The sequence below is a fragment of the Charadrius vociferus genome, unplaced genomic scaffold (assembly GCF_000708025.1).
Source record: "Charadrius vociferus isolate BGI_N301 unplaced genomic scaffold, ASM70802v2 scaffold196, whole genome shotgun sequence".
Classification (NCBI taxonomy): domain Eukaryota; kingdom Metazoa; phylum Chordata; class Aves; order Charadriiformes; family Charadriidae; genus Charadrius; species Charadrius vociferus.
Genome location: NW_009648953.1, coordinates 138,337 through 162,793, shown reverse-complemented (window position 1 = coordinate 162,793; position 24,457 = coordinate 138,337). Strand labels below are relative to the sequence as shown.

Genomic DNA, 24,457 nt, shown 5'->3' with positions numbered 1-24,457 from the left:
AAGAGGGAACAATCAAATGTTAGAGAACATGCCCTCATCTGTACCGTTATTTGAGGGTGTAAAGATGCTCTTGGGCTCTCGTAGTCCTTGCTATTTTGGTTGCCAGGTCATCTCCCTGCCCAGATTTCACATCAAAAACAGCTGTGGAGATTTTTTTTCCCAGCACATATAGGAGGAGGTATCCCAGTAGTCCCATCCTTTTTGCAGAAGGCAAATATGTGATATAGTCAGGTGTTAATTTAAGAGTTCTTTACATTAGATCTTTGTGATCTTTTTCCTTTATTTATGAAATAAATACAGGTCAACCACATACACATACATCAGATGTAGTACTCAGTCCCCAGTTGCAGAGCACAAAATGTTTCACTCCAGGCCCTTGCCCTCCTCCTACTCTCAGTGCTCCCTGGAGCACTTAAAAACATCCTCACCAAAAATCATCTGACATGGTCACCCCCTAGATACAAGAGAGGGCAATAAAGTCTCCTATGCCCCAGCTGTATATCTGCAGTGCATTTATTATCACTGACACCAAAACATCTGTGTGCCTCACTGTCCTGGAGGTACCGAGTTTCAGACACCACCACTGGACAGCAAGGCACTATGGCCCAACTTACACATGGGAAGCCGTGCCCCACGGGGACTGAGTGACTTGCCCAAGATCACACAAAGGGTCAGAACCAAGGTGAATCCCCCATCCTGTCTGCACTGGAGCAAAGCACAGAGGTGGCTTTGCATATCAGGTACATCCATTGGATGCAGTTGAGTAAAGGATGCAGACAAGAAGGCGGGATTTAAACACATGTTGGACTAGTACTCAGAGACTAGTTAGGCACAGCAGTGTACTGAGGCCATTTTACAAATTCTAGTTCCTGAGTAACTTGTCACAAGTACCTTGGGTGCATCTGCACCTCATTGTGTGGTGAAATGGTCACCTCCTCCCTCTCCCCAGCCCAAGCTAGTATCATAATTTATGGATTGTCTTCCCTCTGAACCCTTCTTATTCAAATCATCGAGTGCCAACACACACTGAAGACCTTGCAGATCAGTAGCATTTTGGATTAAGACTGTTACGAACCTCCGATGATGATCATTTATCACTGTTCACAAGCATGCTCTTTTTCTGTCTTCCCCACTGCAGATCTGCGCAGGATGACAGCTGGCTTCATGGGCATGGCTGTGGCCATCATCCTCTTTGGTTGGATTATCGGGGTGCTGGGGTGCTGTTGGGACCGAGGCCTTATGCAGTATGTGGCAGGGCTTCTCTTCCTCATGGGAGGTAAGGATGTTGGTGTCTGAAGAAATGTGTTCTTTTCCTTGTTTTTTTTGTGCTCCCTCTTTCCACACATCCCTCCTTTTCTAAGTCACTGAAAACATGTTTTCAGAGTTGTTTTAGGTGATCTGGACTTGCTTTTCATTCCAAGCTCCTTCTGGTGTACATCAAGGATTACCCAACCATAGTTACATGTTACTTCTATCCCAAAACAGTGTCTGTAAGTCACTGAACTAGAAATGGCCTTCTGAGTTGTTTAGTCCAGTGCTCTATTGTTGCAAGTAACTGTCACCCTTAAACTTAATAAGCTTAATAAATTTAGGAATAAAAATCTGAAGATTATGCAGATGTTATTCCCACCGCTATCCTATTTGATAGTGGGACACTGTTAACTAGAAACTGTGCTCAAAATTTTAACCTATTCCTCATCAGTTGTTCTTGAGTCAAATACAACCTTTAGTGTATGTGTCTCTCTTCTTATTTTGATGTACTTATGAAGAGCAATAGTATCCTGTGTTTTCCTTTTCCTACTCTACATATGCTATTTCTTGTTGACTTTCCTCTTTAAGACCAGTTATCAATCCAGCAGCCCTTTCTGTTCTTGTTTGTACTTGCCTTTCTCAAATGCGGATGAGAAGGACTGTTCCCAAACTAGGTCTGATCAATGCCTTGTATAGTGATGTGCTGGTTCTTTCTCTGCTTAAAATCCCTTGCCTGAAGTATTTTGCAGTTTTATTTGCCTTTTTCGTGCTGCATCACACTGGAGACCCACAGTCATCCTTAAGTTGAATAATATATCCAGGCCTTTCTCCTCCTTTGTAATTTCCTGCTGATGATCTCCAGATTTACAGCAGAGGTTCTGCTTATTTCTCCCCAGGTACATGCCCTGGCACTCTGTGCTTTTGAGCTTCTTCCCATTTCTACTACACCAGCCCTCAAGGTCACCCAACATTTCCTATGTAATGTTTCAGCCTTTCTTACTACAGATGTCATCCAACTTTCTGTCATCAGCAGGTTTCATGGCACACAGTTACTTGAAATGAAGGGTGTAAGAGTCAAGTTCCAAACAGTGCTGGGTGAATGTCTCAAAGTGAACAGCGCTGCTTCTGTTCTCTCTTCTGCTGGTGGTTTTTGTTTGGCTGGGTTTTTGCCCCCCAGGCAGATCATCACTTCAGTGCATTTGGTCGTCTGTTCATCTGTACTGTGGTGTGACACAGCTAAGAGTGTGAAATACAGGGAAGCTTCTGTAGTCCCAGAAGAGGAGTTAAGTGCTCGAGTAACATGTATTTATGTTCCAGTGCTGCTGGTGCTGGCAAGATATACATTAGCTCTCTCAGTGCCCACAACACATTTGAAGTCTGCTAGTACCTTGTGCAAGCACACGCTGGTCTATGTGTGGATGGTAGTAAATGGTTTGTTGTGGGTGTTGATACTTTATGGGCAATGGGTCTGCCAAGTTAGCTTGGTATTTTTTATGTAATTAAAAGCTTAGTTTGCACAGAGGCGATGTTACTGTAATATGCTCAGATATCTGTGTGGTTTTTAACTTACTACAACACAATATTCAGATTAAAACATTAGGACTATAGTACATAAATGCAGAAAACTTAAATTTATTACAAACTAGCTAAGTCTTGTTTACTAATTGGAAATTATCACTATATATGGGAGAGTTTCTAGTGCAGCTGCAGCAATTACTTATTGGTGTAGTATTATTTGTCAGTAATTTGAAAGACGGCTGATAAAAGTTTTCAGGTGAAACAAGACTCGCTATAACCATGCATAATGGGATGGGTCACTCACGGCTTACAAACTGGTTTTTGGTATGCTCAAACAGTATGTGTTTCAGTGGAGACAGATCCAAGGTCATGCAACTGGGAACAAAAAGTGCCAGTCACCCTCGCAGAATGAGAAGCTGCCTCTCGGAAAGCAGCGGCTCTGAAAAGGTCACTGGGATCACAGTTGCTGGGATCATCCAGCTGCACAGGAGCTCTCAGTGCAATGTGGCTGCTAAATGTGCCAGTTTTGATGGGAATATGCAATAAGAGCATGAGGTGGGGTTATCTCTGGGCAAAGCAAAGCTATTTCGGAACATCCTAGTCTGGTGAACATACTAAAGAAGGATGTGGAAAAACTGGGAGAGGTTTGTAGAAGAGCTGCAAGAATGACTCAAGGTCTGTCTGAAAAACAAGCAAAATATAGCATGCCACCAAAAGCCAATTGTTTGAAACTGTTTAACAGAACGTTTATAATTGACTGGAACGCAGTGTGGAAGTACCTATGCAAGGAGCAGCCGTCTGATAGTAGCATGCTCTTTGACTGAATAGGCAAAATAATAACAAGATCCAGCAGCTGGAATCTGAAACTAATTGAAATGAGAGGCACCAGCTTATTGTATCTGCCAAATTCTGTCAAGATGTATGATATTTTTAATAATGATGTGTTGGGAGGAGATCAAACTTATTTTCTGCTCCAGTGTAGACATGTGGATAAGGGTTACAAAAGGTTACTCTCTTTTTTGTTTCACACAAGTCAGTGGCAACTGCTATACCTTTCCTTTCTTTTAACAGCAGATATGCATAAAGTAACATCTACAAACCAAAGCAGTCAGTTAATCAAATACACAACTAAGGCAATCGAATCTAAAAGTCAGTAGCTATCAATGTTTTAAGACTGTGTCATATGTTGCTTAGGCATTCCTTCTACAGCCAATGAATCTTTTAATTTGAACCTTTTTATTGCTGGACAGTGTTTGAATACAAACTTGTTACTTCTGTCGTGGCATAAATGCTGTCAAGATATCCTACTTATCCTGAAAATGCACAAAGCCAGAGTGTCTCTTAGTTTTCCTTAGCTTTTTCTCTGGTCCAGTAATGGGAAAAATGCTTTGGGAGGCTTATCACATCTGACCTCGTTGCAGATGAGAGGAGAATGTGTTAAATTGCTAGCTATAACCAGCCTGAAATCTAACTTTCCCTTGCATTTGCAACACTGCTTGTCTTGGCTATGTTTGTAGCATTTGCTCTGTTTTAATTTCTAGACAAATAGCTCTTCTATAACAATTAAACATTCCTGGCTTACTAGATCTATGGGTTTTTTCCCTTATTGCCCATAATTTTTGAACAGCAAATCTCAGTGGAGCACTGAGAAGTGTGCTGTGATAATCTAACAAGACCAGACGTGGTTTCCTTGGACCTCTGGTTCTTTATTATATTTACTGAACAGTCTTCTTGTTGGCCTATGTGGCAGTGCCTAATAAGGACTTGCTTTAGTGTGCTTGATCTAATTTCTCAAGCAAATTACTGAAACAAGTCATTTGTGAAATGCAGGCCGTTATCTGGTATTAGCTCATCTGGAATCCAGGACATGTAAACTGTGATTTCGAGTGTGTTTTAGATTGTAATTCAGCATGTTTTGTAACAAGTTAAAAATTATTAATAATTTATCTTTCCTGTTTAGTCTAAATGTATCTGTACCAACAGCAATCCCAGGTCTCTTATGGCTTCCAAAGTTCTTTTGCATAATTTTCTGTATTTATTGTAGAATTTGTACTTAGATTCCTTGTTCTGAACGGCAGCATTTGCCTGACCACAGTAGGATTCTTTTTCAGTCCCTCATCTTGTACAGAGCCAGATGGATGCTGCAAATTCTGTTCAGTATTTTTGACCTCATTTTGCATGATGGTACTATTGCATAGCCTCCTGTGCCCAGAGTTGCACTATCTGTTGTAGTTTCATTTCAGTAATGTCAGTATGATTTTATCCTGCAAGGTGGGAGAGTGTCTCTTTTGGATAATTTGGAATTGTGCTCTTAAGTTTCACTAAGACTAGGCTATTTTATGCATCTTATTGAGACTATTTAATTCTATTACAGAAGTGGGTCATACTCAAATTATACATGACTCCAAGCACATCCTCTTGCAGCTTCTTGTGCTTTCTCTACATGCAAATTATGAAAATCTGTGCACTGGTAAAAGTTCCATACTGGGCACATCATACAGAAATTTTTGCAATTTTATAATAATTTCTGGACTCTTAGAAGCATCTGTAACACTACTTCCAAATGTCAGAGTCCTGTGGCAAACTTGATTCTTTCATGCGCATCAAGTACTTAGTAGTAGTCTAAAAGGAATTCAGTTAAACGTCTACCTGAATAAATGCATGTGAGGCATTTTATACATTGTGTTTTGACCAAAGTATATTTATTTGCACCAAGAACATGCCTTTGCTTATGGAAGTCTAGATGTGACGTCCTCATCAGTTCCCAGGAAGTAGCGCTCACATTTTCTGGCTTTCAGAAGTTCTTTTGAATGTATCCAAATCCTTCACGTGTTTGGTTTTATTATCACGGCAAACCTGTCAATTCATGTGGTTTGTGCCTTTAATCCCTCAGCAGTAGGTAATATTGCCACGTCAAGGTCATATTTCATTTTTACTTCCAGCCCCAAAGAACTGGGATGCTATGAACTGGCACAATAGCAACTCTGCCAGGGCAAATTCCTGCACCTTCAGGAATCCCTCCTTTCGTTTCTTCCACAAGTTGTTTAAGAATATTTCCTGTGTCATGATAAGCAAACAAGCTATGTATCCATCTAACTATTGGCTTTTCCACCTGCTCTCCAGTGCATTTATTTTCTTGTTTCAGCATCTCAGATTCTGCTAGGTTGATTGTCCTTCTGCAACCATGCAGAATGCTCCAGAACCCTTTTCCTCCTCATCAGTGCCTGCCATGGGGAAAGTGGGTGGCAGGGCTGCCCCATGGTGGCATACTCCAGTCTTTTGGCAGTGGTTGCATCCTCCCCTTCCCTAGCGGGTGCACCTCCCTGCTGCACTGTTGTCCCTTGTCCCAACTTGAAATATAAAATGGCACTTTCAATATCTTGTTCTTGTACTTGCTTCAGCACAAAATTATCCCTGGCCAAAGCTGCATCACTTGCCTTTGTAAATGTATTGAAAGACCCACAAAGAACGATGTTTTATCATCCTTATCAGAGCTCTGTCCTTCAGCTGCACATTCTTGTATTTTCCTTTTGTAAGTCTGTAATTTGTATTGAGAACACATTTCGGTGGAGTAGTTAGGGGGTTTACTGCATGCCTAACAAGGAAGCCCTTCAGGGAGAGACTTCTGCGTTGTCTCATTTTGTTCAAAATTTACTGCAAATAAATGCAATATATCATCTCTGCACTTGTTTACCGTTTTACCTGTTCTCTTCACTCTTATCTGGTCTCTGCCAGTTTTGTCTTGTGACATGCACTTTAGGATCACTTTAGGGTTTTTTCCCTGTTTGCTAAGTTTCCTTAGAGAAGCATATAATTTTACTAGCCTTGCAAATATTCATTATTCTTTGCAAAGTCAAGTGTGTTTCTTGCTGTAACCTTGCTTTGAGCCAATTATAAATTTTACCATTAATAATTCAGGCTCTAATTAGTCTATTTGGAAATTATTCCAGCTGCTAAATGCCCTTTTTCATGTGATTTAGCTTCACCGTTCAGTTCTGTAATAAAATGATCTGTAGTCTCACATAGCAGCTCATTTCTTGTCTTTGCCTACTGATATTTTCGCATGAAATACTGGGCTTGGGGCTTTGCTTGGGAGTCTTAAGTTCTTTTTTTGCTGGCACTGAAAGGCCTGAAAGCCTTGCCGTACACATACAGCGGTGCTATGGAGTTTTTTTCTCTCTGATATTCTGTCCCAGCATTTGCTTTCAGAAACAGTGGGAATTTCTTTCATCCTTTCCTCCTCCCTCCTCTCCAATGATGATCTGCCAATCTGGGGGATTTGAATACCATTTGCCAGCTCCACTTCTGCCTCTGGTTTGGGTTTCTTCTGACCCAGCTAAGAGTGCTGCGGAGACATTGCTCTTTGCAGCCCGTCCGTACTCACAGGACTTATGTCAGGGTTACAAAAGCTTCAAACCTTTTCCTGTAGCAGAGGTGAATACCTATTCTTTCCAGTGCTGGCTGCTGCAGCAGAGATAAGCAGGCAGAAAAGATGTGTGAGAGGGGGAAAAAAAAAAAAAAAGTTATGCAGGTGTGCTGGCACAATTTAACGCTTTATTTCAGATACGCAAGAAAGGATGTTTATTAAAGAAATAAAGAACAACCCACTTACGAATGTATGAGTGCATTCTGCTTTTGTATTCTAATCCAGGGAGAAACAACCTTTTGTAAATCGTTTCCATTCTCCTCCCTTCCCAGAAATATTTCTAAAATATTCCTTCCCTCAATGCAAGTCAACAAAGTGCTTTATTATCCCCACAGCCAGAGGACGGACTGACCATTTGCACTGGGTCACCTTCTCTTGCCCCAGCCATGCCACCCTTCACACAGGTCTGTTGCAAGGTGCCGGGGGGGAAAAGATGCACTCAGGGGTTTGTGCCAACGTGTGTGTTAGAGCCCAGCAGCTGCCAGATCAGTACCAGGAGCTGTGTCCAGGAGCTGTCGACCAGGCTGATACTGAAGGACGCAAACCCCATCAGAAAGGGGTACTCCAAAACAGGGCTCGGGACCCCGTGCAGCACAGTTGTTGGTACAGATACGCTGCACACGTCTGTATCCTCTTTCACTCCCCACCTCCATGAAGAGTCTCGTCTTCAAAATCCCCAAGCCTGTGTGCTGTGCTTCCTTCGCCTGTGCTGTGCATATGTTAGTAGATGACAACTGAGGCATCTGTGTATTTGCAGCCATGGATCGTTACCAGCTGTTGAGTCATTTGAGTCCCAAATTTAACTCACTGTACTTTGAAAATAGCACATAGCGGTAGAAAATAAGAGTGTTTATTCTACACAACTGTGGTCCTGCCATCTCAAAATAATCATTCTGCTGCTGAATAATTTAAGAAACAAAAATGGAGCAATTTAATACAGCAAATGTAAGGCAAAGCTCTGTGATTGACATCTCCTAGGCAGTTGCGAAGTACCTTCATAGCAGCTGCCAAGAGGAGGCAAAGAGAAAGATAAACAAAACAAGAAAGTTAAAGACATCCTTTGGAGCTCATCTGGAAATACAGTGGGTCTCACAGGGCACCAAGGATTTCTATTTCTCCCTAATGATCAAGGTCTCTATCCATTCTTCAGCGTTGACGTGATCAATCACAACACTGAAGAGTGAAGATATTTTCTGTGATCATATTTTATTTTTTCTGTTCCACAACATTATCCCTTAAAATCCAGTTTCTTGTGCTTCTTTCCCAAAAGAAACAGTGTTAGAAAGTATACATAAAATCTTTTTTTAAATATGGAAAGGCAAGTGCAAATGCACACGTATGTGCAGAAGTGTATGCATACAGATCTTAAGCAACAGCATGTGATCTTTACAAAAACTGAGGTCTACAATAAGTGGCTGTAAACTGAGCTGTGAAGCTTTGCATAAATACAGTTTTTGCAAAGGCATAATACCTTTTGCCAGTTTGAAAAGTATTTATAATTCAAAAAAAAGTTGGATCACTGGAAAAAATGAGATGCTGATCATGTTTTAGTCCTGCGAGATATACTAAATTAGTGATGGCTGCAGGGGAACTTAAGAATTCAGCAAAACTCCTTGCAGACCACTGTAAGAACTTACTTATGTGGATTGACCTCCAGATGGAGACAAAGGCTGGTTTGTGTCAAGAGATGCCATAAATTGGTTGTGAAAGTCTTTGAAACAAGCCTCAGCGTGCCAAGGTCAGTCCCCTCACTGCCATGTCCCCCACACCACACACGTACGCTCTTGTTCCTACTTGTGCTTTTGGTTAAATTTTGCATTATGCTCTAAAGTGATTTAAGGCCTCGAATTGGAATGAACTTGAGTTAATGTACAGCGTTAATAGGTTTTAAATGTTTAAACCTCTCCAAGGCTCTTGATTGCTTAAAACTGTCAAACACATTACAAGGGTGTTGGGGAAGGCAGAAGAGGAGCTGATGAAGGTCTTTATGGACCTGTGATGAGACCCAGAGCCCAGAGCAGCCGTGCAAGTATTGTGCCTCAGTACCCATCAGGCAGTAAAGTAACAAGGCTGAGTGCTGCATATTAAGATAAGACCTGGGTTTAAAAATATGCTTTTCCCTCACTTTCAGGACTTGGCAGTCCCTCTTTTCAAACAGCTATCTCCTACACAGCTTGTGGTATCCCTGACAGATGGGGCTGCACGTCATGTTCTTTGGACCCAGTTTAGGCTATGTTTCTGGGGCCTAGAGAGTGGCCCTTCTTTAATTATGTATTTCAAAACCTGGACACTGATGGATACATGAGTCAGCAATGTGCGCTCACAGCCCAGAAAGCCAAGTGCATCCTGGGCTGCATCAAAAGAAGCACGGCCACCAGGTCAAGGGAGGTGATTCTGGCCCTCTACTCTGCTCTTGTGAGACCCCACCTGGAGTACTGCATCCAGCTCTGGAGCCCCCAACATAAGAAGGACAGGGACCTGTTGGAGCAGGTCCAGAGGAGGGCCACGAAGATGATCAGAGGGTTGGAGCACCTCTCCTGTGAAGACAGGCTGAGAGAGTTGGGGTTGTTCAGCCTGGAGAAGAGAAGGCTCCAGGGAAACCTTCTAGCAGCCTCCTGGTATCTGGATATAGTCCACTGGATATATACATGTCCAGTCCACATACATGGATAGGACTGGAGGTGCTTCTTCATCCTGACAAACTAACCATTAGTAATAACCCTTTAGAAATTAGTATCACTTTCCTTTTGAATGTTGTCTAATTTCCTATTTTCACTCAAAAAATAAACATCAACATACATCCTCCTCGCCATCTTTGGGGGGTTTAATATGATGTCAAGGTGGCCTGTTTAGCATTTCCAAGCTAGGAGACAGTTTTTCAGCTGACTGCACAACAAAGCTCACAAGACATTATGCTTAAAAGGCAGAGCTGGGGTACTGTGTTAAGTCTTTATTTCTAGTACTTCTCTATGCTTACGGGTGCACTGAGAACACATTTTGCATTTATTTATTAACGCTGGGACCCATTTTGAAAACAAAATAGCAGACTTTCTGGAAATGTGAAAGATCACCTGCTTTCACTATACAGGCTTCTGTGCGTCATGGCGTACCTGCCACTGAAATGTTCTTTTATAATTTCATGTTGTAATACTCCTCAAGGGGAATCATAACACCCATCTTTGCATCCCCTACAGCATAAGTTCAAAAGCAGAGTTATGTCCTTCTCACAGAATACTATTTTCATTAGATGCTGGGTTTTTTGCAATACCTCAGGAATTTAGCTGATTCTTTAGGTCAATACTGACAGACCTAGCCCTGAAAGGCTGGGACCTAAGGGTTAACACCTCCGTAAGAGAATGGGGGTGGGATATAGGAATGTTTTTTTCAAATCAATAAAACAGCTGTACTGCAGCGTGTAGTCATTTAGAGGTCTTTTTTTTTTTTTTTCCTGGAAGGAAAGGCACAATGAGAGAATTCATTGTCAACTACATAGCATTTGATCTCCATGGAAACATTATCAGCTGACTTCAAAGTCAACCTTCAAATGCGTTGGATTTTTTTTTTCCTGTGGCTCATTTCAGATGCTCCTAGATGTGCACTTGCACACTGGCGGAGAAATACCAACACAAGCAATCCAGCAACCTTGTACCCGATCACAGAAGGGCAGTGGCGTTTAGAAGAAGGAGAGGAAAGACTTCATAATGAGGTGCAGAGATCTCATGGTCTAGAGCATAAGACAGGGCAAGTAGTGAATGTGTACCTATAAACCCATTGTTTTTCAGTCTTAACTCAAATCGGTCCCCCTGAACTGAGTGTACAGTAAATTAAGGAGTCAGCTCACTCTGGCTTTTCAGCAAAAAGAGCTCTTCGTATTCCTGTGTGTGTTCATTTTAAGTCAACTATACTGGCTTGTAATTTCTCCCTCACCAGGATGGAGGTACTGACGGAAGCATCAGTACCTTGTACAGTTATGAGAACAAAAAAACCTAGTGTAGTCTGTGAAGGGCATGCAATCTAGTTTGCTTCTCAGGGATGTCAGTAGGTCTTTGGGAGGCTGACAGAAGGTGAATTAAAGTAGAAGCAAAGTAGGGGAGACAGATCCAATAGAAATACAAAAGACTTTCCCATGCACAGCCCTGGAAAATAAGTTATGTGTATTTTAAAATTCTGTGGTTGTTCCTTATCCCTTAATAATGTCACCAGGTCTTTGATCTGTTGCTGGCTTCTGAATCCCAATGGCAAGAGGCATCAAGGCCAAAGGAAGACAATGAAAACAAAACTGGCATTTATTATTGGGTTGGTTTTTATTAAAAAATAAGTTTGCTGCGTTGTTTGCATGAATGGCATCAAGGAGGAAAGAAGACTGTTGCACATGCAACAAAAGGAAGAGTAATACTGGTGTAATTGGCTAGACAGGGAGAATTCCTTACAGAGAAAAAGGGGAGCAAACTTCTGTTTGTAGCAAATCTTGTTGTTAAATGGAGAGGCTAAAGCAAGGTTTAGATTCACCTTCTTGTCTCCTCAGATTGTCAACTTAAAAAAACAACATTCCCCTTGGACAAATCACTGCTACATTTGCTTGGTCTAATCTGCCTGGACAGAGTCCAGCTGGCCACTGGAAAATCCACAGAAAAAGCGGCTGGACCTGGCAGAAACTAGATGAGCGGGGCCTTCTTTGTTTCTGCCCAACCTGGCTCTTCCAGGGGTTACAGAGACAAGTCATGCCGATGTACTTGTGTGGGCTGCAGAGGCTGCGGAGGTATTTCCTCTGGAACAGGAAAGAAGATTTCAGCATGTGACCCTTTAAGGGAGTAACAAAGGGGTCAGGGTAGTTTGTTGCTTGCAAGCAACACAACGATGTAAACTTCACAGGGGTGGCCTGCATCCAGTGGTCCTTGCTGACAAGACAACTATGTCTTGTTTTGATTTCTGGCTATTATATATCAACAACTGTATCACTTAACACATACGGAAAGCATTTTTCTGTTCCTGGCAAGTCAGCTCAGGGAAACAGTAATACAGCCCAGAGCCTTTTGCAGCAAAGATCTTCAGTTCACATTCAGTACAAACAACTGAAAATTGTACAACCAAAGAGTCCTTTGGACACTTGAAAAAATGAATGGATAGGCTTGCCTCCAGCACCGGAAGGGGAAAATATCCAAATCAGGTAGCCACCACTGTCATCCAGAGCTCCGGATGGCTTTTTTATTAATGCCTTCAGCAAAGAAAATTATTAAAAAGGCATGCAAGTAACTCTACCCTTTCAGCCCTGAAAGTGTTCCTTCTAAGAGTATTTGTAGTTGCACACACTAGCCAGCATGGAAGAAGGGTGCACTGAAGTTATTCGTGCTGTGTCTGTTCTCCAGTCTCATCTGTCTTGAAAAACATCTGTCTGAAGACTTTTCAGCAATTTAAGGTTTCTTACAAAGAAAGATTCCACAAACCCTCTGAGTTTCCTTCTGAGAGAGGTTCAATTTTTTGACTGGAAGAAAAAGACCTTATTTGGAGAGAAGCAGAATGACTTCATTGCTAAAAGACCAAATGCGATGTGGTGTATGGATTCCCCATGCTATGGGAGATGTTGTGTGACAAGGCAAACCCAACCTGACTCCATAAGTTTCTCTTCAGCTCTGGCAAATGCTAGGCTGGGTAGCACCTGCCTGAGGTACAGTTTGATACTAAACTTCTGTGTCCTGTCATCTGGCAAATCTGAGATGTGATGGAGTCACTTTGAGTTTGCTCAGACCTCCAGTGCCCCTTTCCATTTAATCTTTTAGCCTCTTCCTGCGCCATCCTGGGAGGTCCATACTGCAGGGGATGAAAGAAACCTGCCAGCAGCCTTTTTGTGTTGCCACGCAAGGTGCTTGCCAGCACCGCGATGAGATAATTTCAGTAACCTTTGATTAGGATGTTTCTTCATTTTTGACATTAAGACATCCTCTTCCTTTCTTTCCCTTCTGCTCCCAGTAAAATACTGCATCACATCCCACTACTACAAGTGGCACAATTTTTGCTGCCTCCTCTGTTGTGGCTGCCAGTTCACGAGCCATTATGTTTGCTTAATGGCTGTAGTCAAGTCACCTTATTATTGCTAGGTTATTTTGGGTGGGTCACGAATCACCATTGCTAAAGTAATCAGAGGGCTATTCAACTCAGGCTTTGATTAACTCCCCTGTTTCTCCCTAGTCCATTTTATCAAAACAACGTGCCTTTAGCTAAGTAGTATTGCTTTTCCCTTACGTGCCAGCTCACATCTTCAGAGGGTGCTTGCTCATAGCTGGCGCTCACTGGCTGCCAATAGTGCACAGCATGGGTATCCACTCCTGGAGCAGTCCCATGCACTGTGGGATATGGTAGCAGAAATGGCACCATGTGCAAATCTGCAGGGTGCTATAATGTGCAATATTAGATTGACTGTCAGTTGTACCAGCAAAGCAAATTGGAGTTCAGCCCTCAGCTCCCGTACTATTGTTCCATATACTATACTGATTTATATGAGCCTAAGGATGCTACCCATTGAGTATTTTCAGTTGTGACAGAGGATACATAGTCCTCTGATGCCATAACATATTATGGCTTGAGCAGTGGCAATTCGATAGACAAGCAGGCACTGCTGCTGAAGAAACACACAGCAGGCGTACAGCTCCGGTGGGGTACGGATGCTGCTGGTACATTTTGAGGTAGGAGGCCGAAGGCCAAATGCAAACCACATTCTGACAGTGGCTATAATGCAATATCATAGCACTGCTATAGACCCCGCAGTTTACACTGGTTCTCAGTATAAAATAAAAATGTATTAAGTTCCAGCCCAGGTGGGTTTATCGTCTCACAAGGACACCGCACTAAATCTCCATCACCCAGTCAGACTTCTCTTTCCATCTCAGCTTTTTTTATAAGGGCAATTTTCCAGTAAACCCCTTGCTATTCTGCAACCTATCGGTGATGCTGCAAGCTGCTTCTGCTGGAACAGTACATAATTAAGCAATAATTTATATTCTATGCGTGTATGCACAGAGCAATAAAGTGTTCTCAAGAGCTGCGTGCTGCTGAGGCGTTTAATCCATGCACAGAAGGAGTTTACTGCAAAGCTGCTCCCTGCAAAAGGCTTTTGTCACCACTGTGTTGGAAGGGAATTCGGTTTATTCGTTAATAATTTCATTTGATTGTGATATAATTTAAATAGCTAATGGTACACACTCCACTTTAGGATCAGGCCTCATTTTATTTGTTTGTTTGATGTACCTTGAAAATAGTAAAAACTAGTAGGGCAAAGAGAAAGTAAAGATAATGTTGTTTCACTTGTGAGATTTTTTTTCCCCATAACCCTATAATAAAAAAGTGATGATAATTAAATAAACAGCACTCCTTCCAAAGACATTAGTGGCCACAAACTGCCATCAATCGCAGCTACTAGAAATACTTTAAACGGTGGAGATTCACATTTATTTGAGAACTGCTTGGTTTCAGAGGACATCTTAGGATCCGTAACTTTGTGTTTCTCTTTTTATCTACTAGTGTTTATAAGTAATACTTAGAATTTTTCTCTCTGAAAAAAAAAACCACCAAAAACCAACCAAAACCAGAAAGAGAGAAGAATCCGTTTTTTTTGTTTGTTTACTTTGTTCATCTGACAGCACAGTTAGTTCATGAGTCATTTCTGCCTGTTGTGATGGGAAGGGAGAGAACGAGCACTGTTCTATCAGACATGGAAGAAATGTTTTCCAAATAATGAGAAAAATGATTTATAGAGAGGAGGGTCTCAGAGGTGGGCTTGGTGACCAGATCATTGTAATTACTGGCTTTTTGGATTTCCCTTGACTTCAAATTGCTGATGTCTCCTTCAGGCTACAGTCAGACACTTCATCGCTAATACTAGGGAGTTTAGATGAAGCTCCTGCTAGCAGGGTCTGTTTGTGTACCAGCACCATGAAGATTCACCTTCAGTTGCAGTGTATCTAAGAAAGTCAGCAGTTCTTGTCCACAAAACACCACGGACGCTGTGAAAACTCTCAAGCTCTATCAGTCTGGAAGCCGAGCCAGGTCTGTGCACGAAGGACGTGGTTCAGGGGGGCACTAGGCTGAGGCAAAATTCAAACATATTTGGTATGGACGGTTTGAGCCTGCTTGTGTTTAAATCCGTCCACTCACAAGCAGTCATGCTCTCCCCTGGAGGGGAGGTTTGAAAACTGCAAATGGAGGCATTGCAGCCCTTGCACAGCCAGGCTAATTGGAATGAAAAGGGACATTTACCCCCCAAAAAAAAGAATTCCTAGCAGCAGAGGCCCACGGCTTTGCTTGATAAAATCATGCTTACAAACATCTACAGCAAAGGGTTCTGACTCATAATCCACACTGAATCAGGCTTTGACCAACAATGGTATTACCTTTCCCAGCCATCTCTCTCCTGACCATGTCTGCCCCTGCAGCAAGAATAGCAGAACCCCAATCTTGTACACATATATAGCAAATAAGTTCATCTTTGTTCTAAAAAAAACCTTCCAGTTTAAATGGAGGAGACGTTCAGTATAATGTTTAATATTCTTCTTCCATGATATATAAGAAGGAAAAGCGCAAGATAGCCATGAGGTATTTAATTGCTCGGGTGCTCAAACCACTGTTGATCATCAGTCCGTTAGCAGGACAGGTACCGTCAAAACCTGCCCTAGAGGAAGGGCAGCTGTCTGATGAAGAGTCAGGGGGGAGGTTTGACTACATGTCAAACAACAGTTACTGTGGTGCAGACATGGCCTTACGTGAAATTTCATCTCTCACCTGACTGAAGCATTTTGCAATGACACGTGAATTTCCTTTGTCAAAAACACCGCCGTTGCCTTGTCTCATTCGTTAGTGTGTCGCTCAGGATGATACCGTGTAAATCCCAGCACAAAGAACTTAGCACGTTCTGCTCTCCCCAACTGCTAACGGAGATGGTCTTTATCTCCCCCGTCCAGCGCACGTACCAGCGCATCACTGGTGAGCTCTTATTACCGCCTGTCATTCACATTCTGTTTGTCAGTGCCACGGTGGAAGTGCTGAGCCTTGGACCACCAGCCTTCAGGTCTGGTCATCTGCTTGGGCCAGAGTTATGGGGAGTGTTTGTCACAAAAAAAAGAAAAGTTTGTATTGCTGTGACTGCCCAGGGATGTGGGGCATTAGTGCACATGTAGGGGGGCACCTCACTCACGGCAAGAACCTGCCAGGAAAGTGAATAAGGGTTCAGTTTGTTTTCTGGGGAAAGAAAGAATCTCAAGGTTGGGGATGCTCAAGACTTGCTGCAGTCCTGGGGTCTCTGAAGTGCTGTGTCCATAGCGCAGGTAGGGTCATGGGCAGGAGCGACAGCCTCCCACCTTGGGCCATCCCAGCTCTGTGTCTTACCCAGACTAGCAGCGGCTGCATTTCCAAGGGTGAGCTCAGTCTCTGCATCCTTTCCATCCATGACTTTTTCACTGTGATGGCCAACAATTGTGCAATTTGCAAGGATGATCCTTTGTGTTATGATTGCCAGTTCATGAGCAAAAGCTACCGAACAGTCCAAAGGGAGTTACCGTACGCAGTTTCCATCAGTAACTGTCCTGGTGAGAGGCCAGATTAACTACGAGTGGGAACCTCCTTGCTTGGCTGAATACAAACAACACATAGGACTCATATAATGGCCATAAAGATTCCTCTAGGTGGTATAAATTGGCATTTTTTGTGTCTGCAATGAATAGCACTAGGGAGGCTGATAAACCTGTGCTGTACAAGACATCCTGCACAAGCAGTGCAGGATGAGAACTGGCTGAGAACCATGCTATGCATCCTCTAGCGTTGTGCATGGCAGCCATTATTTATTGCCGTGGGATTAGCACATTCTCCAGCGAAGGGGCAGGATGGGGGCAGCCTTTTTTTAAAGAAGTCTCATGCTCATGCTTTGCTTTATTCTCTATTGTTGTTACTCATTCTTCTTTATTGTTCGTACGTTATCGGGCAGCAAGGTGGAGTGCCAGTATATTGGGCACTGTTTGAATACAAAGAGTAAGCAATGCTTGTTGCACCAAAGAGCTTGTAATCAAAATAGCCAAGACAAAGTGTGAAAGCACAGGGAGTATTTGAAATCCAAAGTTGTTTCCTTCCCTTTTGTACTTAGCAAATGCCGCTTCAGTCTGGCCACACAGATTTTCCCACCCACCTCTCTTAACAATCTTATATTTCGAGAGCGCTGAAATTATCATGTTCTTGCTAGCAAAGAAGGGCTTTTCACGTCATTTCTAACCACAGCCATTTGAAATGAGCCACGGAGCTTGGTTCAGAGCACAGTGGCTCTGATGGATCCTGCTGTCTCCCCGATCCTACAGTGTCATGTTGACATGTCACACAGGGAACAACTGTGTTCTTGCCAGACACCTTCATGTTACTGGATAACCTAAGTGATGAGTTAAAACACAGAAGGGGAGTGTGGTCTCTAATAAAAAAAACTGATTTTTTTGAGTAAGGGATTCTGGGAGGGAGACCTCCCCATTTATCCTGCTCTGTGCTTTGAAGTAGTGTAGGACATCTCTGAAAATTGCTCCAGGGCCTGGGGTCTCACAAGACTTTTGCAAAAGTCCAGAGCGCTGATTGTAGACTAATTGGGCGCTGCTGTGAGGCAGGAAGGCAGTCTTTATTTAATTGTCTTATATAAGTCTTTATTTATTTAAATAACTGTAGTACCTACCGCAGCAACTCACTGTGGTACCTGACTGGTACCCTGTGGCACTATCATAATATGAGTACTTATGAATAACCTGGGCCACCTGGTTACATATAGCTACATATGGCATTAGAGGATGCACCCAGAGTTCCCATATTCCCTGACCTTTACAACAGAGAGCATCTACAAGTGGCCCTCCAAAACACATTGGAGAAAAGACAGTCCAAATAGACAAGGCAGCGATCAGAAGATGGAACAGAGAGAGGGACATGACAGTGGTCTCACAGCAGGTCTGTGACAGAGATTTGCCTGCAGATTTTAGACCTGTGTGATATGCCTACTAAGTAAAGGAGGTGACTATGGTAGAAGCCCACACATTTTTGGCGGTATATACGTTTCTACAAATGCCTCCAGTTTCTGAGCCTAATTCCAGGTGGCTTTGCCACATAATGTTACCTGTGTCTTCAGGGCGGGGAATGTAAAATCCATTTCTTCAATGCAATTGCAACTAAAAATAGCAAAGCAGGAGAGAAATAACAGGAAAAGTGTTGCAGAAGAGAAGCAGGAGCCGGAAGGAATAGAAGGAGGCAAGTGCACCAGAAGAAAAGAGCTTGACACTAAAACCAGGCTGGCTGTGACTGCTCTGGGAGATTGTACTATTTTAGGGATGGAACCAGGAAGCGTAGGAGATTCCTCACCAGCAGCTGCTAGGTGAAAAGATACAGAAAGTGCTGCACAGGTAGCACCCATAGCACGCTACCGATCTCTGCATGGACAGCGGAACGACACACGGGACATGCCACACGTGTTACTATAGCACACATTCTGCAATATGCTGTCTGTGCCCAGGGATCACCAGGCAATTTGGAGATGCCCCCATAGGGAGGAATTAGAAAGGAAAAATAAACTACCAACTTGATGTTGACTTTAGTTGTTATCTCTTGAGACAGACGCATAGCGTCCACAGCTATCCATTATTTGGTGTGTGGGTAGCAACTGTGACATTTCAGGAGCTCAGAGTTTAGCTTTGATGTAGCTGGAGGCCAAAGATCAAAATTAGACTCATCTGGGTGGGCTAAGGTTCAGCCTCATCCAAAATGTTTAACTTTCCGTAACACTTATCACCTGACAGAGTTATGAAGCCTGTCCTCACAGTGTTCTCAGGAAGGAATGAAATATTGCTGCAGAGATGGAAAACAAGAACAGGATACTTTGAAGATTTCCCCAACACTGCAGAGGGCATCTAGATTGGGACTGGAGTCATGCAGAGGGCAGAATGCAAATTTTCTGAGGGATTTTATGATTTTGACAGTGATATTTAAAAGTGGGGTGTATAATGAAAGATTTTAGATTTTGATTTAAGAAAAGTCTGAAAAAAATGTCTCCAAGTAATTTCAAATGTATGTTTCAACAGAGTGAGAATATGTCAAGTATTTTGTAATATTTTCTTCTATAAAATTCATCACTGAAAAATTGAAATTAAACAAAAAAACCTCAAGCTTTTTTCCCCCAAAAATATTGAAACATAACAATTCAGTCTGTATTTGTCTAAAGCAAAATTCCAGAAAAATCAATGATTTCATGAAGCATTCTGGTTCCCAAGGGAGTGCTCATAATGAAAAAACTGTTCCTGTTGAAGTTTCTCCATACAGCTCTGTTCAGCATCAGATCAATATTCAAGGCTCTGCTGGCACTCAGTTTGTTCCCTGTGGAGCCGCTAGACTAAGCCACTTTCTATATGAACATCTTCCCTTAGGTATTTCCTTACTGCTTGCACCAGCTCTTCTCAGGCAGCTCGGAAAGTGGTGTGTCTATCACTCTTCTAACTTCTCTTTGTTTTTTTCCTTCCTCCTTCTCCCCTTCCCGCTCTCCTCCAGGAACCTTCTGCATCATTTCACTGTGCACCTGCGTGGCTGGAATCAACTTTGAGCTCTCCCGCTACCCCCGCTACCTGTACGGACTTCCCGACGACATCAGCCATGGCTATGGCTGGTCCATGTTCTGTGCGTGGGGGGGCCTGGGCCTCACTCTTATCTCTGGCTTCTTCTGCACTCTGGCCCCTTCTGTCCAACCTGTCCCCAGGACCAACTGCCCCAAATCTAGACCTGAGAATGGGACAGTGTGCTAAAAGAAATAGCAAACAAATACACACACACACATACATATATATATATATATATGTCTATGTATACCTATACATGCATATATATGTATATATAATTATATATATATATAAAATATCAAATTAATGCCAGTGCCAAGGTAAAGCTGAGTCCAACACGGCACTCACATCTCCACCGGACTCTGTGTTGCTTCGTTCTTTCTCACAGCGATGGGAAAGCTTTTCTCTCACATGGCTCTTCCATCCAACTCTAAACTTCAGCATTATACCTTAGAGGTCAAATGAACATACAGTTGCACCTACCTACTGCCATCTGGGAAGGGGAACAGGGGGGTCGTGTGGGGGACCTGGAACCAGAATCTGTACAGGACATGGAAGGGGTGGGGGGGCGATGACAAAAAGCCTGTCCATTGCAGCCAGAAGGGAAAATGCAAACAGCAAGCAAAGGAACAAATCAAGCATTTCAGACACCTCTACAACGTGCCTCCTCAAGGCCATTATCAGAAACCCACACACTTTCTTTTTCTTTCTTAAAACAAAATGACAGAAGCCTGCCCTGTCATTAGTTTTGGGGTTTTTTGGTTTTTTTTTTTTTCACTTAAAAACATAGAGAACAAAATGGACAGAACGTGTGGGGAAAAGCAGAAAAGCATTTTCTCTTTGCCTGCCAAACTTTAGAAAGAAGCAAACAAGTGAAAATAATAATAACAATAACAAAAGGATATAACAAAATAAAAACAGAAAACAACAAAAAAAAACTCCATGAGGACATCTCAGCGGACTTTCCAACAATGCAGTTTTAATCTTCCAGCTGCCTTACATCCAGGCTTACAACTGAGGCTGAACTGCTAACATAAATGCAGCAGAAGGCCTTTTGAAAATGCTGTGATACATGTGTGTATAACTTTTTCTTCCCTCTTTTTTTTTTTTTTTAAGAAAAAGAAAATTTTAAAACATTGCAATGTGATTGTCCACTAAACCATCCATGCTGTGTTTGTGGCCCAAGACTGAGGCACTGCAACTGCAGAAGCGTGAGAAAACCCGTCAGGTCTAAGACAGCATGTCTCCTCTGGTGGATTTCAGGATGTTTTTTTGTTTTCATGGAGTGCCTGAGAGTTCAGGATGGTGGATCCAGGGGAAGGACGACCAGGGAGAAGGGAGGTGGGGGGAGCCCTGGCAGTTGTTCTTCCCAGGTACTTACTGGAGTGGGATTTCATCAAGTTTCTGTTTTGGATGTTTAAGTCAACTGGGCAAAAGCCATTGCTGAGGAGAAAAGGGGAGCTAAGGGAGAAGTAAGAGATGCCTCTTGTTGTGTTCATGTATGCCAAATAAGACCTTCCCACATCTTTGGAAACCACCCCGGTTCACTGGACATCTCCACTCTCCATCTGGGAGAACTGTGTACAGATGGAAGCAAAGAGATCCATTCCCCATGAGCTCAAGCGTTGTATGATATAATTGTGAATCTGCAAATGGGACCCTCTCTCTTTTTTGGTCTTTCTCTTTGTCCTGCTACTCCTCTTCCCATTGTCTCCTTTTTCCTTCACTCCACTCTTCCCATTGTTCAGGTCATAGGTCCCAGAAGAGCTAAAGGAACAGCCAAGTCTGGAGAGGTGGGTGAATGCCATTAGGGGAAACAAAGCATTTTGGCTGTGAGGGCAGCGGGTCCTCGCAGGGGAACCGTGGCTGAGGGGGAGGTGGGGAGGAAGGGTCAAGGGCGTAACCAAAGGGAGTCTGAAGAGGTGATGACTGAATGGCCATATGAGGAGCAAGGATACCACTGACAAACATACAGGCAAAGGGAGACAGGGCAAAGAAAAGAGGCCTCCCCAAAACTAACCCCAACCCAACATGCTCTTAATTCAGGGATAGTACCAGCAATCCTTTCTTATATGACAGCTGCATGCCATCAGTCCTCATTAGTCAATAAAAATCATCCTCTGCATCTATGAAAACTCATCGGTAGAAGGAGGCAACCTGTTGAAGCTGTGCCTGCTGCACATAAATCAAGGCATTAATTTCCAGGTCGTGCCATTCACACAGCTGGCAAGGAACAGTATTTTGTTCGGTTAAAAAAATCCAACCAACAAGTAATTCTTATGCAATACAATTGCATAGCCAGCTATTCCCCTCCCAGCCCTGCCTCCCTTCCTTGTTACACCTTATGTGATGATGTTGCTTTATTAACAGTGCCCAAAGAAATGACGTTTCTGGAGGGCATTTTGGAGTAGGGTAGATTTGAGTTGCTTTCATTCTTGCTCAACTACCTAGCTTTTACTTTCTCTGGTCTACAAATTCTCCAAACATGCCAATGCCAGCTGCCAAGCCAGTGTGTTGCCACTGAAGTGCCACCCCTGGCAACTGAAGTTTTGTCATTTCATTCTCCATTAGATCTGACTGGAGAATGTATTTATTTATTCATGTTGAAAATGCCTTTTGAAGAAAGTTCCTTTTTAAGTAGATTGGTTTATTGCTTTTTTTCTGGCAAGGTTTTCAAGTAGAGTGGTTTTGAAAAGCTTTGAAACCGTTTAACTGTGCAAGTGCCTAGTAGGTAAGGAGGCTGATGAATGACTATTGGAGTGCAGAAGGAAATTAAAAATAAAAACAGCTCTTGGAAAGCTAAATGAAAACTGAAAGCAGAAAATCAATAACTGAAAACCAAAAGAGACCTATAAAAAATTTTGTGAAATTTTTCAAAAGATGAAAAAAATTGTGAAAGCCATCTTCTCATAAAGAGATTAATGCTTTAGAAAAACGGCAATTGTTTTACTAAAACAGCTTTGAACGCAAACTTTCTTCCTCCTCTGCAGTGCTCAGTGCAATAGGGAAGGTGTTTCATGTGAATACGGGTACCTGGAATGACCCAGGTAAACCGAAGGGCACAGCAGAATCTAGCTGGAGTCCACCATCAGGCCCTGTGGCATGGAAAGCAGTATGACAGCTCCTGTGATGATGTATAGTCTTGTGTGGTCCGTGATGACCCACAGGGTATATTCTTTTGCAGTACAGTTTTGAAAGCGATATAGCAGGAAGATTTAAAGAAATTGAAATTATTTTGCTGTTTCATGGATTCTAAAAGCTTTCCTTTCTTTCTGCAGCTGGCAGGAAAATAGTTCTGCCTTGACGAAGTATCCTCTTACGGTGTTGGTTTACAAGCTGTGTATGAGCCTGTGTGTTTGTCTGTCTGTGCCAATGGTGGAAGAGAGTTAGGATTATTTTTATTTACAACAGACAAATGTTAACCCTGGATCTTTAGACCAGTTCTGTGATTTTCCACCTGCTATAGCATAGGCTCTGTAAGGCCTGTGTGGCTATGGAGCTTCTTAAAAACTATGGGAGTAAGTGTGTGAAGCAGCAGATGATCTCATAACCTTATCTCAAATCGGATTCCTTAAGGGACCATTTGTCCAAACACCAGTTCTCTCATCTTTGCCTCAAATAAGGGCAACCCCCCCTTGGGATAGTGTGAATTTCCCTCTGTGCTACTTGCAGAACCGGGAGGAGCCCTGCGTGTTTCAATACCCTTGAAGGGGGCTCTCAGCCCCACCATGCTTTCTCTTGGCTCAGACTCATCTTTAGATAAGGGTTGACTCAAAATACATCCAGATCCAAATTTACAATGGTTAGTGTCTCTGTCTATCCTGAGCCAAAGCACATTCCCATCTAGTCTGAGATTCTGCATTTTTGGGATGCTTTGAAATATCTTTCTGAACACAGAGTCAAGCTTTTTGACTAATGTCTGGTTTTATAGTTAGAGGAGTAGTTAATTAGAAATCTGTTAGCTGTGATCTCAGCATTAAGGGGCTTGACCTCGTCCTTCAGATCTGCTCTGGCGAAGCGCCTAAGCATGTGCTTTACTTGGACCATGTGACTAATCCCCTTAACTTCGGTAGACTATTCATATGCTTAAAATTAAGAATGTGTTTTCCTGGATGATGTTCAGTTTCCTGCAGAGTCCACCCCCGCTCTTCTTTTCCTACCTTGTAGATAAAGTGACACTTTTGTCCCAGCCTGATGTATCAGCGGGTGTTTGGTCTCCCTTTCTGTGAGGTTGTAACACGGGGCCCGTAGCTGGCAGGCTCTCTCCCGCACGTGGCCTTTCGTGTTGCACTGCTGAGATAACGCGTCTCTATGCTCCAGAGACCACAGAGGAACTTGACTGCAGCGAATGCAGATGTCATGAAATACCAGTCCCAGGGATGCAGGATGAACTGGCTCAACCCACTGTGACCTGCAGGCTGAGGTTTTATGTGTAGTGACTCTCGGTTATTGTACAGTGAAGTTATCCTGTGACCGCAGCGAGTTAGCTACAGGGGGTTCTGCTGTCCATCCCTGCCGGGGGCACTGTGTACGTAGAGGGGGCTACATGGCAGGAGTCCATGTGCCCTGTATCTTAGGTACTGTATAGGACACCTTCTTCTTCAAGCTAAAGCTGTTTGCGTGTTAAAATTCCTGACTCCCATTGGCCACT

At 42.9% G+C, this 24,457-nt stretch overlaps 1 protein-coding gene across 1 annotated transcript in view; it reads left to right on the top strand.

The window, feature by feature from the left end:
* The window catches only part of TMEM178B (transmembrane protein 178B), a 222,800-nt gene extending 202,267 nt beyond the window's left edge, over positions 1 to 20,533 (top strand). The window contains exons 3-4 of the mRNA XM_009887392.1: positions 1,139 to 1,276; positions 19,742 to 20,533. Coding sequence (XP_009885694.1) covers positions 1,139 to 1,276; positions 19,742 to 19,992 — 389 coding nt within the window. The 3' untranslated portion in view covers positions 19,993 to 20,533. The remainder of the gene's footprint in view (positions 1 to 1,138; positions 1,277 to 19,741) is intronic.
* The last annotated feature ends 3,924 nt before the right edge of the window (positions 20,534 to 24,457 follow it).